Genomic DNA, 18,444 nt, shown 5'->3' with positions numbered 1-18,444 from the left:
AGAGCAGCCCAGATCCTCCTCTTCTTGGGTGCATGTAGTCCATTCACTTTTCCTCCAACTTTCTAAAGGAAAGCTGTACAGGAAGAAAGCTGGAGGTAGAGTGTGCAGGAGCCTGACATTGCAATAATTGCAGGCTTATGTAAATAGAAGGTGCAATCAGAACAAAAAAATACTAAAACCCCCCCAAAATGCAAGCTGGACACTAAGGGCCAGTTCACACCACATGCAGTCCAGTGCGTTTTTTTTCTGCATCAAAAACGAATGGAAAGTCGGTTATATGGTTTTCAATGGCATAGCTCACACCAGTGCTTGCAGTTCCAGTGTCTTCCAGTTCCAGAAAAAAAGTAGAACATGCTGCATTTTTTCTGCACTGGACTGTACTGGAACGCTGTAAAACGCATCAAATACACACCCAAAAAGGACGTCAATTTTGTTTGGGTACAGCGTCCCATGACCGCGCAATTGTCAGTTAAAGCGACGCAGTGCCATATTGCAAAAAGTGCTCTGGTCAGGAAGGGGGTAAATCCTTCCGGGGCTGAAGTGGTTAAGACCTCGGTCATGCAGGCGAATAATGGTATAGAGCAGATTACAGCAGCCAGAATCGGCGACTTCTTGTAGCTGAGATGACAGGGGTATGTGAAGAATCGCAGCCGCTCAGCCTGCACAAAGGAATGACCGGCTGAGAGGAAGCCATCGCTGTTCCCTTGTATCTGCACATATAGTGGAAACCTCCGGTTAGGGACAGAAGTCTGTTCCTGGGCAGAGTTGTCCAGGTCAAACCTCTGTCCCTAACCACATGGTAGGATGTGCTGATACATGCATACAAAAGCAGTGTAGTGGTTTTTTAAAATGCCAAATTCGCTTTGGGGTGCATTTTTCACTCATATACTAGTAGCTGTACATGGAGGTCTGAGGGACCTTCCTCTACAAACAGGTTGATGTCCCTGTGGTCCGATAAGCAGTATCCAGCAGTAGTACACCTTCTACTTTATTAAAGCGGCGTTCAATCCCCCCCCCCCCCACCAAAAAATGAAATCAGCAGCTACAAGTACTGTAGCTGCTGACTTTTAATATTAGGGCACTTACCTGTCCAGGGTTCCCGTGATGTCGGCTCACCAGATGAATTTTTAATCAGCTTTCGGGTTCTGCCGCTGCCATTTCTTGTAAGTGAAACCAGCAGTAAAGCCTTGTGGCTTCACAGCCGGCTCCCTATTGGGCATGCGTGAATCGCGCCGCGCTTTGTGATTCGCCCAGCGGCGGGGCAAGGAAGACAGGGGCCCAGCTTCCGAGTGACTTCTCTGTGGCGAAGTTGGGTGGAGCTCCGCTTTATTAATGCTGCAGGTCCGTGTATAGTTTTATCTTGCTATTGTCTTCAGAGATCTTATACTTGACAGAAAGTAAATACACAGACTGGAAAATATCACCTTATGCTGATCATACGGTGAGGGGAAAAAAAAAGTATTTGATCCCCTGCTGATTTTGTACATTTTCCCACTGACAAAGAAATGATCAGTCTATAATTTTAATGATAGGTTTATTTTAACAGTGAGAAAAACGCATTTGAAAAAAGTTCTACATTGATTTGAATTTTAATGAGTGAACTAAGTATTTGACCCCTTCGCAAAACATGACTTGGCACTTGGTGGAGAAACCCTTGTTGGCAATCACAGAGGTCAGACGTTTCTTGTAGGTGCTCACCAGGTTTGCACACGTCTCAGGAGGCATTTTGTCTCGCTCCTCTTTGCAGATCCTCTCCAAGTCATTAAGGTTTCCAGGCTGACGTTTGGTACCTTCAGCTCCCTCCACATATTTTCTATGGGATTAAGGTCTGGAGACTGGCTAGGCCACTCCAGGACCTTAATGTGTATCTTCTTGAGCCACTCCTTTGTTGTTTTAGCCGTGTGTTTTGGGCCATTGTTATGCTGGATTACCCATCCACAGCCCATGTTCAATGCCCTGGTTGAGGGAAGGAGGTTCTCACCCAAGATGTGGCAGTACATGGCCCCGTCCATCATCCCTTTGAAGCTGTCCTGTCTCCTTAGCAGAAAAACACCCCCAAAGCATAATGTTTCCACCTACATGTTCGACGGTGGGGATGGTGTTCTTGGGGTCATAAACAGCATTCCTCATCCTCCAATCATGGTGAGTTGAGTGGATGCCAAAGAGCTTGATTTTGGTCTCCTCTGACCACAACACTTTCTCCCAGTTCTCCTCTGAACCATATAGATGTTAATTGGCAAACTTCAGACTGACCTGTACATGTGCTTTCTTGAGCAGGGGGACCTTGCGGGTGCTGCAGGATTTCAGTCTTTCATGGCGTAGTGTGTTACCAATTGTTTTCTTGGCGACTATGATCCCAGCTGCCTTGACATCATTGACAAGATTCTCCAGTGTAGTTCTGGGCTGGTTCATCACCGTTCTCATGATCATTGAAACTCCACGAGCTGAGACCTTGCATGGAGCCCCAGACCGAGGGAGATCGACAGTTATTTTGTGTTCCTTACGTTTGCAAATAATTGCACCAACTGTTGTCACCCTCTCACTAGCTGCTTGGCGATGGTCTTGTAGCCCATTCCAGCCTTGTGTAGGTCTACAATCTTGTCCCTGACATCCTTGGACAGCTCTTTGGTCTTGGCCATGGTGGAGAGATTGGAATCTGATTGCTTCTGTGGACAGGTGTCTTTTATACAGGTAACAAACTGAGATTAGGAGCACTCCTTTTAAGCCCTCGTTCACATTGGATCGATTTGTCATGTGATTTGACATGACAAATCTCATGCCAAATCAGACCAATGTGAACGAGGGCTCAAGTAGCAACAGAAATTGCGCTGATTTCCTACATTGAAATCGCACTACTTCAGTGGAAGTAGCATCATGGTGAATGGCTAAGAGAGTGCTCCTAAATACTTATTTCACTCATTAAAATGCAAATCAATTTATAACTTTTTTGAAATGTGTTTTTTTTTTCTGGATATTTTTGTTATTCTGTCTCTTACTGTTAAAATAACCTACCATTAAATTTATAGACTTATAATTTTTTTGTCAGTGGGCAAACCTACAAAATCAGCAGGGGATCAAATACTTTTTCCCCTCACTGTATGCTCTGAAGCTACATTTTATTATGTCTGTTGCATATCATTAAAATAAAAAATGAAATAAAAAGCAGCGTGATGCTTTTTTTTTTTTTTTTTTGTTCGCTGGTCGGGGATCCAGTTTATTTAAAAACAAAAATTACCCGGAGTTGGTCTTTAACTCATCCGAATCGCTGTCTTTTAAAGCTGTAATCTAATATTTGGCAATCTAGAGCCCTGCGAGTGCAGGAGTTTGTGGTGGTCCTAGTCTTTGCTTTGGTTGTAGCTAAATTATACATCAGTGCAGAATGCCGGCTGTAATTATCAAGCATTTTGCTACAAAAATGCTACTCCTGTTTTCTGAACAACACCCTTGATGTGGCTGAATTACTGACGGTGCCTGCGGTACATCCGTGTTCTGCTGTACACATCCAGTTATATTTTTAGGTTGGATTTTTTTTTTTTTGCTGGCAGTGATTATATTCTTTATATAGAATTCCTCTTTTGACACATATTCTTACCTTTTTAAAAATAGTTACTTACAGTAGAGAGGGAAGAGCAAAAGAAATATTTGTTTCATGTTCAGCACGATTGTTACATATTTACAGGAGAGGAAACTCAGCACCGTTTGTCATCTTTTATATGTTCAAGGTCCGAGGGATGTGTTCAGTGCAGGGTGAATTTAAAAATCAATGTTTTTTTTTTTTAAATCCGATTTTTTTTTTTTATTTAAATCGGTTTAATCAATTTTTTTTAATCAAATTTATTTTAATAAAATGCTTTTGGAGTGAAAATCTATTTAAAGATAGTTAGGATACATTAATAATTTAATTTATTCAGCATGAAATGGAGCTTAGTTGTGTAGCATGAGGCTGTATATTCTGCAATATTTACATTTTTGGTAAACTCATTCAATGAATTCAAGCTCTGCAAGCTGAGATAACATGCACTGCATTGATGCATTCACACAATTTCACAGTAACCATGAGATAAAACAAAGTTCAGGAATATTCCTTTATCTCATTGTTTTGCAAATCTATGTACACTACAAACTGTATGATTGAATCGGTTCTGATATCGCTGTTTTACTAACCTGACAGCTTATTACTCTAAATAGGAAACCTTCATTTTGTTTGCAAATATTAAAGACTCTAACTACCAGGGAGAATAGGTCCGTACATTTAAAGAGCACCTGTCATTTCACATCCAGCGGGTCAGAGGAGTAGCCGCTGCTGAACAGAGATGACAGTTGCTCTTTAACCACTTGCCGATATACATTGGCAGAATGGCTCTGCTGGGTGTAACCACCATATGGGTACGTTGTCCCCGTTAAGAGCCGTCGGAGGGGGACCCAATGCGCTGAGATCATGGGCACGGAGACAGCACGGGGATTTGTGTGTGTGTGTGTGTGTGTGTGTGTGTGTGTGTAAACACAGAAATCCCTGTTCTGTCAGGGGAGAGGAGACATATCGTTTGTTCCTACTAAGTAGGAACAGCAATGTGTCTCCTCCCCCAGTCAGTCCTATCCCCATACAGTTAGAAACACTAACTAGGAACATAGTTAACCCCTTGATCGCTCCCTAGTGTTAACCCCTTCCCTGCCAGTGACATTTACACATCGCTGTGTAAATGTCAGTGGTCCCAAAAACGTGTCGAAAGTGTCCGATCTGTCCGCTGCAATGTCGCAGTACCACTAAAAATCGCAGATCACCGCCATTATTAGTAAAAAATAAATAAATAAAAATGCCATAAATCTTTCCCGTAGTTTGTCGATGCAAAAACTTTTGCGCAGACTAATCAATATATGCTTATTGCGATTTTTTTTTTTTTTTTACCAAAAATATGTGGAAGAATATATATATATATATATATATATATATATATATATATATATATATATATATATATATATATATATATATATATATATATAATATAATTATATTTGGCCTAAACTGATGAAGAAATTTTGTTTTTTGAAAAACATTTTTGAGGATATTTATTATAGCAAAAAGTACAAAATATTTTATTTTTCAAAATTGTCGCTCTTCTTCTTTTTTGTTTTGTTTTATAGAGCAAAAAATAAAAACAGCAGAGGTGATCAAATACCACCAAAAGAAAGCTCTATTTGTGGGGAAAAAAAAGGGTGCAAATGTCATTTGGGTACAGCATTGCATGACCGCGCAATTGTCAGTTAAAGCGACGCAGTGCCAAATTGTAAAAAGTGCTCTGGTCAGGAAGGGGGTAAAATCTTCTGGGGCTGAAGCAGTAAGGACCGAGCCTCTTTCTGAGATTTTGGTGTTTACAAGTTAAAAACATTTTTTTTGGCTAGAAAATTACTTGGAACCCTCAAACATTATTATATTTTTTTCGAACACCCTAGAGAATAAAATGGCGGTCATTGAAATACTTTCTGTCACACCGTATTTGCGCAGCGGTCTTGCAAGCACACTTTTTTGGGAAAAAATACACTTGTTTGAATTAAAAAATAAGACATCAGTAAAGTTAGCCCAATTTTTTTTTTTTTATATTGTGAAAGATAATGTTACGCCGAGTAAATTGATACCCAACTCGTCGCGCTTCAAAATTGCGCCCGCTCTTGGAATGGCGACAAACTTTTCACCCTTAAAAATCTCCATAGGCGACATTTTAAAAAATTCTACAGGTTGCATGTTTTAAGTTACAGAGGAGGTCTAGGGCTAGAATTATTGCTCTCGCTCTACTGATCGTGGCGATACCTCACATGTGTGGTTTGAACATTGTTTTCATATGCGGGAGCTACTCACATATACGTTTGCTTCTGTGCGCGAGCTCGGCGGGACGGGGTGCGTTTAAAATTTTTTTTTTTTTTTTTTATTTCTTATTTATTTTACCTTTTTATTTTTGCACTGTTCTTTTAAAAAAAAGTGTCACTTTTATTCCTTTTACAAGGAATGTAACATCCCTTGTAATAGAAAAAAAGCATGACAGGACCTCCTTAAAGCGGAGCTCCGCCCAAATTTTTTTTTTTTTAAAGTCAGCAGCTACAAATACTGCAGCTGCTGACTTTTAAAACATAGACACTTACCTGTCCAGGGCGCCCGCGATGTCAGCACCCGAGGCCGAACCGTCTCTCGGTCCTCGGGTGCTGCCGCCTCCATCTTCGGTAAGGGAACCGGGACGTGATGCCGGGAAGAGTCGTGCAGCGCTATACGGATGGTCCCTTCTGTCTCTGGGACCTGTGTGTTTCCCAGCAGACAGCGGGGGGGGGGGGGGGGGGGGGGTTTGGGACGGGAAGCGGCGAAAAATACCCGCAGATTCTGCGGCTATCTATGCCGGAAGTGGGTGCAAATACCTGTATTTACAGGTATTTGCACCCCCCTCCCCCCTGAAAGGTGCCAATTGTGACACCGGAGGGGGGGAGGAATCCGATGAGCAGAAGTTCCACTTTTGGGTGGAGCTCCGCTTTAAATATGAGATCTGGGGTCAAAAAGACCTCAGATCTCATATTTAGACTAAAATGCAAAAAAAATAAATAAATGTGGCTTTAGGAGCTATGGGCGGAAGTGACGTTTTGATGTCGCTTCCGCCGTGCAATGGTATGGAGATGGGAGGGGGCCATCTTCCCCTCACTCGTCTCCATAACAAGCCAGGGAGAGGACCCGATCACCTCTGCCGCTACCAACGGCTCCGGTAAGCAGCGGAGGGCACCGGAGAGCGGCGAGAGGGGGGGCCCTCTCCGCTGATAAAAGTGAGCTTGCGGCAAATCTGCCGCAGAGACCACTATTATCGGAAAACCGGACTGCCCGCTGAAGAAGAGGGTACCGGGGTTATGGTAGCTAGCTGCTGCCATAACGATATTCCTCTTCAAAGTGAGCCGGTCCGGAAGTGGTTAAATCAAGCCTTTTTACTAGTGATGTAAATCAAATCCACCCTGGTTTGGTGCAAGTCATTTTTGCTGAGTGGGGAAGGATTGCACCCCTTTGTGAAGTCTTTATTGTGGTCTGTGCCCCTCTTGAGGAAATTGACCCCCCCCCCCCCCCCTTTTTTTTTCTGATGACCAAAAAAAAGAAAGTCAGAGTAAAATTTTAAGAGTCATTCCCCGGAACAAAAGGTGAGGGGAAATCTTCCAATTGGGACACCTGTTCCAGGGTCAACTGTCTAAGGCTCCATTCACACCATGCAGGTGCAACTAGGCGCATGTTTCCAGGCATCAGGTTTAGGGGCAGCCTATTCATTTCTATGCGCAAAAGAAGTGCCTGACCCTTTTTAAGTTGTGTTGCACCAAAGTGCATAGTGCTTTGTTTACCTGCATTTTGTCATGTAAGATGCGTGGGGGTGCCATTATGTGTGTGGGGGTGCCATTATGTGTGTGGGGGTGCCATTACCAATTAATGGCACCACTCTGTGTCTGCAAGTGGGCTGCTCATTTTTTGTGGGTTGTGGGAAAGCTCATGATTTTGTGAGTGTTTCTGCAATGCACAAGTGTGAACGTGTAGCGTAAGAGGTGAATTTCCTACAACTTCCTGTTGTGTCTATAGGACAGGAAGTAAAGGGAAATCTCACCAATGACACCCAGCAAGCAAATGACCTGGCAGGGGATTTAACACTTCCCTACTCTATCCAAAACAAAAAAGAAAAAATTTTGGCTATAAACTTTAAAAGATTACTGCTGTGTAAACGGAGTAAATGGCAACCTGAAGCACATCATCTTTGTACTGCCTAGACCAGGGGTGCCCAGCCTTTTGAAGAGCAGAGTCACTTAAGTGACTTTGGAACTGGTCGCGGGCTCACAATGAGCGGAGCAGGCAGATGACCGGTCCGTGTCCTCTCTGCATATTCAGAGCGGACACAGACACAGCCCACTCTACTTTATGCGGATCTATCCAGATGAAAGGGGATGGGTCCGTTTACATCTGCTGCTCCATAGAGGTGAATAGAGGGTCTGATTGGATTGGACTGATCATGTGAAAGGGGCCTAAGGCTGCTTTCACACTGGTGCTCTGTGGTTTACCCACACCACGGGTGCAGTGCAGTGCTTCTGCAGCTTTCCTGTGGGTTAGCTGCACTTTGACTTTTATTATTAAGTCTATGGCTCAATGCAGGTAACCCCCAGGTAATAACAGAAGTCTATGGCTCAATGCAGGTAAGCCGCAGGTAATAACAGAAGTCTATGGCTCAGTACAGGTAACTCCCAGGTAATAACAGAAGTCTATGGCTCAGTGAAGGTAACCCCCAGGTAATAACAGAAGTCTATGGCTCAGTACAGGTAACCCCCAAGTAATAACGCAAGTCTATGGCTCAGTACAGGTAACCCACAAATGCATTGCGCTACACCTGCGGATCAGTTTGAAAGCAGCCCAGTAACCACTGCAGAAAAAATATGCCCGTATATACACACTGATTTTAGTAATAAACTTACCTTTAGTAAGTCTTCCATTCAGGTATCACTGGTTGTTGCTGTCCCAGGCAGAGTGCATTTGGCATCACCCCGCTGGTGACGGGAGTCGGCGCTATACAGGAAGCATTTGCACTGCAGCAACTTGCTTCCCCAACCGCCAGCTTCATTCACAACACTGATGCTCTGGGATGGTGATCAGGCTTGCAACCCGCGATCCCAGAGCAGGAGGTCACGAGCCACATCAAATTGCACCACGGGCCACTGGGTGGGCACCTCTGTCTACTCTAGACTGTACAGAGTGGAAGCTGGTACATACTCCAAGAGGTCTGGAGGGACGTGATTTTGTTAGGCGATTTAACTATTGTCTTGATGATGTATATAAATTTAAATAAAAGTAAGCAGCATCAACAATATGAGTGCAAATATACAGAAAATAATATATATAGAAATTATTCCGACACTCATAAAGTGCAAACGTGCAACAAATGAGTGCTTATATATAGTAAGCCCTTCAACGTACAGACCCAAAATTCATATAAACAAAGTCCATCGAGTGTAAAAACAGTCCATTCAGATGCAGATAATAATCATCACTATAATCCAAAAAGTGCAAAGAAGAAGAAAAGAAGGAATCCACCACCAGATAGTAACAGTTGACAGACGCCTTCTGCTTGAAGCTCAAAAACGCTGGAGGAGAAAAAAATCAATGATTCTCTATGGAGACGGTTCACATCTCCACTCCACGTCGCCTAAAGCCAAACGCCTGAAGCTCAAACAAGTTCTGGAGCTTTTTTTGTCGCTCAAATCGGGCAGATTTTGGCGTTTTTAGAGTGTTTCTATAATCGTAGAAATGAATGGAAACGCCCCATTTGTGCGCTTTTGTGCATATTCGCACGTTTTCGCGCGATTGCTCAAATGAAAAATTAAAAAAAAAAAAATAGTAATAATATATGAATAAATAAATGTAAAAATAAATACACAAATAACTAAAAATCATCATAAATAAGTTAAATTAATAATATGTAATAATACATTAATAAATAACCTCTAACCTTAAAAAATATTAAATGTATTAATAATAATAATATAACAATAGACACCCAAACTCGAAAAAAAAATACATGATGAATAATAATAATTTTATTTTGTGTTAGGGTGTTTAGTTATTTATTTTATTTTTGTAAGGTTGAGGGTTAATTATTTAATACTTAGTAATAATTTATTAAATTTATTATTTGTGTATTTATTTTAAATTTATTATTATTCATATAATCCTAAAAATAAATAAAATAATAAATAACCCCAAACTCCTAATCCTAACCTAAACTGAACTCAAACCCGTTACCCTAACGAAAAAACATTATAAAAAATTAATAATAAAAGAAGAAGTACAAGCTAATGGAAAAGCTAAAGAAGCTGTAATACCCAGCAACAAACGATGCAACAAATAATCGTTTTCTCTGTTGGCTAATAAAAAAAACAAAAACAAAACACCAAAGCCCAAAAAGGATGCATACGAACGCACAAGTCACACAAAAAATAGTGCAAAAAATCGCAGAAGACGCTACGCTCAGGTGTGAATGCAGCCGAAGGGTTGGACCACAAATGATATATTATTGTTTTCAAAAGCTCCGGCTCTCCAGCAGAATGTATCAGTTTACATGGATGAGACAAACCATCTAACACTGGCAGGGGTGCTTAAAAGGATCAGCTTTTATTTATCCATGTAAATTCTTTATCCCAAAAAGTAAAAAAAAAAAAAACTGTGTGCTGTAACTGATTATAAAGTGTAAACTGAGGTTTGGCTTCAATTTGTTAGTGTAAATAAATCTGCTAATACATTTAACACTCCCTTCCCCCTCCCCAGACTGACAATGCTGCTGTGTGCTGTGCCTCCTGTGTTCCTTCATCCAGAGTGGTGTCTCACTAATACAGGAGGTGTGTTAATGGCCAGATCACCAGATGAAAACAGAGGGGAAAAAGCCAAAAAAAAGAAAACTAATGCAGCCACCACATCTAATGATTGGTAAGCTGCAATATATTACATTTTTGGTTTGGGGTTTAGTACTGCTTTATTGATGTGTAGATAACGAGAACTCCATAAAATGTAGAGACCCAAGTCCCCAGACCTATAGAAGGGGCAGACATTTGAGTTCATAGCATGTCACCCTGTAGGGTACAAGGGGTCATTGATGTCCTGGTAGTACATTTTTTTTGATGTGTATGATTCAGTGACTTGTATCTTGTCAGTCCTTAGTTGTGGTCTTTGCATTTGTCGTTCAGTTGAAGTTTGTTTAGTACTACAAAAAGCCTCCTCCTCATCTGCCCAGCATATAAGGGAGGTGGACTGTAGTTCAGAGGTGATCTGGGCAGGGCGATAACACTGCTTGAGATTTCATTGCAGCAGAGGAAGTTACAAGCTCACTGGATTTTGGCAGGACCAACAGCTGTTTTTATGGACTTACTGAACAGATATAACAAAAAAAAAAACGAAGTCACTGGCAGCTTCGCCGGCTTCCCCCTGCATCTCCTCCTCTCGGCCAAGACCCGCTTCCTGATTGGCCAGGAGGAGAAGCGGGAAGACGATAGCGAATATGAATTTGCTATTGTCTAACAACTGGGTGGGCTCAGGGCACAGTGCTCTGCGCCCCAAGCCCACCCTTTTTTTGAAGCCAGTTAGAGCCTCAGGTTCCAATCATGTGCTTAAAAAAAAAAAAAAAAAAAAAAAAAAACCCCATTAAAATCCATGCATCCGGTGCCCTGCATGATTAGGGGCTGGATTAGGGGAGGTGGCGCCCCTGTGCCCCTAATAGTGGCCACCACTGATGGGATTGTAACAGACCTGGGACATCTTTGGGCACTCCAAAGAAAATAGTAATGCGGCACATATATTGCCCCCCTCTCCCTCCTGTCAAGCCATGTTCTGAGCCACATATCTGTGTTAATGTGTCCGGATTTCAGGTGGACTGAAACTCGGATACATAGTTCAAAACCCGGACCGTCTGGGTGAATCCTGGACAGGTGGCAACCCTACTGCTAATCCTAGTCCCTGGATCCATCCCTTCCCTCCTGTCAGAACGGCGATCTGCCTTGTTTACATAGGTAAAAAGCTTATGTTTGTGGTGCCCCCCCCCCCCAGTCACTAAAGATCCTTTGACACAGGCAACCAGGGAATATTAAAAATGGTGGTTGACGCAGATTTTTACTGCCCACCCCCCAAACACCAGCTTACAAATGAACATTTGAAGTGCCACTCGGGTACATATTGCTGCGGCACCGCCTGCCAAACCCTCCTATGTAAGTAAACCATGGCCCAAACCAGTGGCGGCTGGTGGTTTTTTTTTTTTTTTTTTTTTTTTTTTTTTTTGGTGTTGGGAGGAGGAAATAGGGGGGTGGCAGAAGGTAAGAGTGGTTCTAGGAGGGGAAATTTGGGGAGGTGTGCTAGGAGTGGTGATTTGGGGGGGATTTGGGTTGGGAGGAGGGAACAGGACTTGTGCTAGGAGAGAGGGGATTTGTACTAGAAAAGGTGATATAGTATAGGGGGAAAGGGATTTGTTCTAAGAGGGGATTTTTTTGGGGGGGGGGGGGATTTTTGCTACATTGGGATAATTGGGGGGTTTTTGTCCTAGAAGGGGAACTTTGGGGAGAGGGATTTCTGCTAGGATGGGGAATTGGGGGAGGGGAATTTGTGCTGGGGGGGGGGTAGAGGAATTTTGTGTTCGGAGAGGACATTTTGAGGGGTAGAAGACTTGTGCTAGGAAGGGGAAATTTTTTTTTTTGGGGGGGTAGGATTTGTGCTGGGGGCAAAGATTTTTGCACGCAGATTAGTGCTTGGTTTTCATGGGGTGGGGGATTTTTTGCTCATACATCTTTGTGTGTATGTGGGGGGGGGGGTACAATTTGGCCTGTTCGCCCTGGGCTCTAGGTAACCTTGTCCTGGCACTGGGTGCGCACCACAAAGCTCACACACACACACACACACGCCTTTCTCTGCAGCCTCAGCTGCACTGGGCAGGGAATGAATGGGAAGTGCTCTGCGCCGAATGGCTTCTTGTTCATTCACAAACTGAAGCATAGTAAACACTAGAGGTCGACGTTTTTTAATTAATCGGCATCGGCCGATTGTGCTGATAAAAAAGGCTGATTATAACTTCAGCAGGACTTGCAAATGACTTCTGTAATAGAAGTCAATGCAAATTGCCTGAAGTCTTCTGTGGAGGGACTTCTCTCTCTTCTCTCTGGGCAGCCTGACAAGTCTGATAAGTGGAAACATTGTATCTTTTTAGTTTCTTTTATCAATGAACTGAACTCCCTGTGTAGGAGTTCTCAGTTTAACCATTTAAAGCGGGGGTCCACCTAAACCACCAAAAAAAAAAAAAAATTAAAAGCCAGCAGCTACAAATACTGCAGCTGCTGACTTTTAATAAATGGCCACTTACCTGTCCCAGTGTCCAGCGATGTCGGCAGGCGACGCCGAGAACCCGCTTGGTTCTCGGCAGCTGCCGCCGCCATCCTAGGTGAGGTAATCAGGAAGTGAAGCGTTGCGGCTTCACTTCCCGGTTCCCTACTGCGCATGCGCGGGTCGCGCTGCGCATCGTAACTGGTCCCCGCTATCTTCTGGGAGCTGTGTGTTTCCCAGGAGACAGCGCGGAGGGACAGGAAGAGGCATAGACTCCCATGGGAGTCTATGCCGGAAGTGGGTGCAAATACCTGTCTTAGACAGGTATCTGCACCCCCCTCCCCCTTGAAAGGTGCCAAATGTGACACCGGAGGGGGGGGGGGGTCCGAAAAGCGGAAGTTCCATTTTTGTGTGGAACTCCGCTTTAAGGACTAAATATTTTCTGAAATTTGTTGCTTACAAGTAAAAATCCTGTATTTTCTGCTAGAAAATCACTTAGAACCCCCAAAAATTATTATATATATTTTTTTAGCAGAGACCTTAGGTAATAAAATAGCGGTTGCTGTAATATTTTATATCACATGGTATTTGTGCAGCGGTCTTTCAAATGCAATTTTTTTGGAAAAAATACACTTTAATGAATTAAAAAAAAAAAACTAAGCAGTAAAGTTAGCCCATTTTTTTTTCGTCCAGAAGTTTTGATTACCTGTTTAAACGTAAGAAATTTTCTGTATCACTTATTACTTAAGGCTGCTTTCACACTGGAGCAGGTGGGCGTTGATGGTAAAACGCTGCTAGTTTTAGGAGCGCTTTACTGTCATTTTAGCGGCGCTATTCGGCTGCTAGCGGGGCACATATAACCCAGCTAGCGCCCGAGGAAAGGGTTGAATGCGCCCGTGAAGTGCCGCTGCCGAATCTCTTTGAAGGCGCTTCGGCAGCGGTGCGCATTCATTTCAATGGGCAGGAATGGTGGAGCAGTGGTATACACCGCTCCAAAGATGCCGCTTGCAGGACTTTTTTAACATCCTGCCAGCACATCGCCTCAGTGTGAAAGCACTCGGGCTTTTACACTGACACTGCAGGGGAGCCGTTTTGCAGGCACTTTACAGGCACAATTTATAGCCCAAAAGCGCCTGAGAAACACCCCATTGTGAAAGGGGTCTGTTAGATTTTATGAGATGAAGGGGAAAAAAAAAAAATCGGCTTAACATATCGGCCCCAAAAAATCGGCATCATATCGGCCATCTGCCTCTGCTATTTCTAAATATCGGCATCAGCCAGAAAAAAACCCATATCGGTCAACCTCTAGTAAACACATTTTATTATGGTTCAGTTATGAATGGACACAGTGAGTGAGTGTGTTTACTATGTTCATTTAGAAAAGGAAGGGTCCAGTAAATGACATATTGACTAGACTTTTCCTCTGCTTTCCATTCTGAAACATCCCCTCGAAGCAGCCAAGGGAAGAAGAGGGAAGCCAGCAGCACTGCGGGGGGTCAACGTGGGGGGAGTCCAGCACTACACAGAGTGATTGGGGTGTTCGTTGGCCTTCATGATGCTGTTTGATCATGTAGGTTTGCTAACAAACCTCTGAGGGCTTTACAGAACAGCTATATTTTATACTGCAATTAAATTACAGGTGGACTCTAGTTACTAATTAGATGCTTTCTGAAGGCAATTGGTTCCACTAGATTTTAGCTAGAGGTATCAGAGTAAAGGGGGCTGAATACAAATACACGCCACACTTTTCACATATTTATTTGTAAAACAAATTGAAAACCATTTATCATTTTCCTTCCACTTCACAATTATGTGCCACTTTGTGTTGGTCTATCACATAAAATCCCAATAAAATACATTTACGTTTTTGGTTGTAACATGACAAAATGTAGAAAATTTCGAGGGGTATGAATACTTTCTCAAGGCACTGTAAGTTTTCTATGGGATTGTCACATATAACTCTTGTTTGTATTGTTAATACAACGCTGAAGATATATAACGAGTGTTTGCTGTGACTGTAGATCTCCTATAATGGTAAAGCATACAGCTTATTGAAGAATGATACAATCGTTACATTGTAACCTGTCAGGAATGTATTCATGCAGACTTGACGGGTTCACTCCAAGATAAATCGCATCGCCCTGTTATAATTGATCACAAATCATCTTTATTTGTTGTGCGTGAAACCATTGAATGTCATTGGTCACTCTCTGACTGGGAGGACATCCCTGCACTGTGCATGGGCCCAGTTGTATAGGAACCGTATAATGGGAAAGTTTTTCTCTCTGTATGATATGAAGTCATTCTATGGATAACACTGCTGGGATTTGTGGGGTATCCTGCAGGAATCCAGTGTCTGTGTTTTTATGTGTTTGTGTGTGTTTTTTGTGAGCGTGTGTGTTTGGGGGGGGGTTGTGTGAGTGTGTTTTGGGAGTGTTTTTGTGATTAGTGTGTTGGTGTGATGTGTTTTGTGCAAGTGTGTGTATGTGATGTGTGTGTACGTTGGTGAGATGTGATGTGTGGGTGTTGTGTGTGTTTGTGTGTATATATATATATGTGTATATGTGTGTGTGTGTTGTTTGTATATGTGATGTGTGTTGTATACATATGTGTTATGTGTATATGTATGTGTGTGTATGTATATATATATATATATATATAATCTGTGTATATATATATAATATATTATGTGTGTGTGTATATATATATTATATGTATGTGTGTGTGTGTGTGTGTGTGTATATATATATATATATATATATATATATATATATATATATATATATATATATATATATATATATATATATATAGTGTGTGTGTTGCCCGGCTGAGTGATGAGATGGTGCTGAATGGTGCATTGCCAGTCACTCCTCCTGAGCCCAGATAGGAGGAGGGTGCTGTTGCCGGTGTGTTGGTACAGTTAGGTGCACACAGGTGTGAGTGTCAGGTGACGGTGATATCGGCACATCACTGTGGATGAAGGGCAGGGATGGAGGACGGGGTCCCAGGCTCCCAGCAGTGACAGGGGGAGAAGCCTTATGTGTTGTAGGCAGCCTGTGATCCTCCAAGCAGCTGTGAGTCAGGGCGGCGGGGTGGTCCATGAGTGCTTCCCCCCTCCCATCACTCAGACTCAGCTGCAGGAGGGTGAGAGAGGAAGAGCTGAAATAAAGGCTTCCTTCTCTCATCCGGGTCCCCCAGTCCTGTGCCTCCCTGTGTGTGATGGGGGGGCTCTGAGATGGATCTGGAGGTGAGTAGAGCCCTCCTGCCTGCTCGCTGTCTTCCCTGCCCCCTGCTGCTTTTTCTGCATGAATGAATGGATCAAGCGATGATGCTGGCTCATCCTCTCATGGCTGCCAGGTTAGTGCTGGGGCTTGTGTATGTGTGTGTGCTGTATGTGTGTGTTCTGTATGTGGCTCACAGTGGTTGTGTGACCTTGTGAGGATGTGTGTCCATGCGTCTGTCTCTTGATGGTGAAGGGGGATAAGGGGACACGCTTGCTGCGTGCTGCATTGTGACACATTTTGCTGCGGAGTTCCTGCTGTCCTCCTCTCTTGGCCGCGGTGCCGCTGACAGTGCCAGCTCCCACCCTGAGAGATGCTTAAATTATCAATGCGTCATCCTGGGTGTCACCGCAGCATGGTACATGAGTGTGTGCGCCCTGCAGGTGTGCACATAGGCTGTGTGGTCGCCCGCGCTGCATACGCTTCTCTGCTATACAATGGGGCGGCGGGCAGTTGTAGGGTGTGTCTAGTTTTGGGGTGGTGGTTGTGTTGCTGGCACTGCCAGGTTGTGTGCTGGCCAGTGTTTTATGTACAAAGAGCTGCCTTCTCCCCGGGGTATGAGCAGGTGGAGGGAGCAGCCAAGGCCTTCTGTCCTCCTCAGTTATTACAATTCCCTCCTGAGGATTTGGGCTTGAAATCACCCCGCAAGGTAGGTTGTCATAAAATAAACAAGTGTAATTGTAGGACTGAAAGTTAGAAGCGCTGTGTGATCTGTGAGACGCTCCCGATGTGCTTTGTAAACACGTCCTGCAATCCCGACCATGGCATGATGGGCAACACGGAATTCTAGAAAATAAGAACAAACCATTTACAGGGAAAAAAGATGACATTTTCCTGCAACAAAACAAGACGCTCTTAAAGCTGCCCATACATTATACAGTTTTCTTATTTAATTTCCTTTAGATTTAACTTCAACTATGTAGTGCAGTGGTCTCCAAACTGCGGCCCCTAGCTTGCTTTCATCTAGCCCTTGAGGCATAATTCTTGCCACTGACACCAACAATGGGGCATTATTCCTTCCACTGACACCAACAATGGGGCATTATTCCTTCCACTGACACCAGCAATGGGGCATTATTCCTTCCACTGACACCAACAATAGGGCTCAATTCCTTCCACTGACACCAACAACGGGGCACTATTGCTTCCACTGACACCAACAACGGGGCACGAGTCTTTCCACTGACACCAACAATGGGGGCACGATTCCTTCCACTGACACCAACAATGGGGGCACGATTCCTTCCACTGACACCGACAACGGGGCACGAGTCTTTCCACTGACACCAACAATGCGGCACAATTCCTTCCACTGACACCAACAATAGGGCTCAATTCCTTCCACTGACAACAACAATGGGGCATTATTCCTTCCACTGACACCAACAATGGGGCACGAGTCTTTCCACTGACACCAACAATGGGACACTATTCCCCCCACTGATACCAACAATGGGGCACTATTCCTTCCACTGACACCAACAATGGGGCACTATTCCTTCAACTGACAACAAAAATGGGGCACTATTCCCCCCACTGACACCAACTATTTCTTCCCCTAATACCAAAGATGGGGCATTGTTTACTCCCACCGGGCACAGTGTGGCCCCCCCTAAAGTCTGAAGGCCCTTTCTGTAAAAAGTTTGGAGACCCCGATGTAATGCAAGCGCCTGCCTGATTGCATACAAAAGTGTTTAGGTTATGTTTTGTATTCTATGCTTTGCGTACATCTAAAGGAAAACTTTACACGAAAAACTGTTTGGCCAGCTTAAAGCAGAATTAAGCCAAAAAACAAACCTTTATTATATTGCAGCTTACCAAGTCTTAGATGTGACGGCTGCATTCGTTTTATTTTTATTTTTTTAGACTTTCTTTCATTTTCACCTGGTGATCCAGCCAGTAAGTCTGCTGTTTTTAAAAATTTTTTTTTTTTCAACAGAACAAGTTCTCCTGCAGATGTAGCAGTTACGGGGATGAGATAAACTATTTACTACTGACAGGGGTGCTTACAGTGATCCGCTTTTATTTATTTATGTAAAACCTTTATCCCAAGAGGAACAAATCTGTTGCTGTCACTGCTTATAAAGTGTGAGCTGGAGTTCAGCTTCAATTAGTGTATCTAAATCCTTCGGTATATCGATCACTTCGCTCCCCCTAGACTGGCAATGCTCCTGTCCAAAGGTGCCCCCTGTGCTCCTTCATCCAGAGTGTGTGTGGGGGGGGGGGGGGACACTTTAATACTGGACTGGCCAGATCACCAGGTGATAACCAAGGGAAAAAGCCTAAAAAAAGAATGAATGCAGCCACCAC

At 43.4% G+C, this 18,444-nt stretch overlaps 1 protein-coding gene across 5 annotated transcripts in view; it reads left to right on the top strand.

Annotated features, from left to right (window-relative positions):
- Positions 1–18,444, top strand: part of GRAMD1B (GRAM domain containing 1B) — a 392,941-nt gene that overhangs the window by 185,057 nt on the left and 189,440 nt on the right. The window contains exon 1 of one of the 5 annotated variants that reach the window (XM_073603512.1): positions 15,685–16,100. The exons of 3 other annotated variants lie outside the window; for them this stretch is intronic. In XM_073603512.1, coding sequence (XP_073459613.1) covers positions 15,892–16,100 — 209 coding nt within the window. In that variant the 5' untranslated portion in view covers positions 15,685–15,891. Of the gene's footprint in view, positions 1–15,684; positions 16,211–18,444 lie in introns of those variants that run through there. One more of the 5 variants, XM_073603513.1, reaches the window with a different exon arrangement.

Source organism: Aquarana catesbeiana, linkage group LG10, assembly GCF_042186555.1.
Source record: "Aquarana catesbeiana isolate 2022-GZ linkage group LG10, ASM4218655v1, whole genome shotgun sequence".
NCBI lineage: Eukaryota > Metazoa > Chordata > Amphibia > Anura > Ranidae > Aquarana > Aquarana catesbeiana.
Note: the sequence above shows the minus strand (reverse complement) of the source record. Positions and strands in the feature narration are given on the sequence as shown.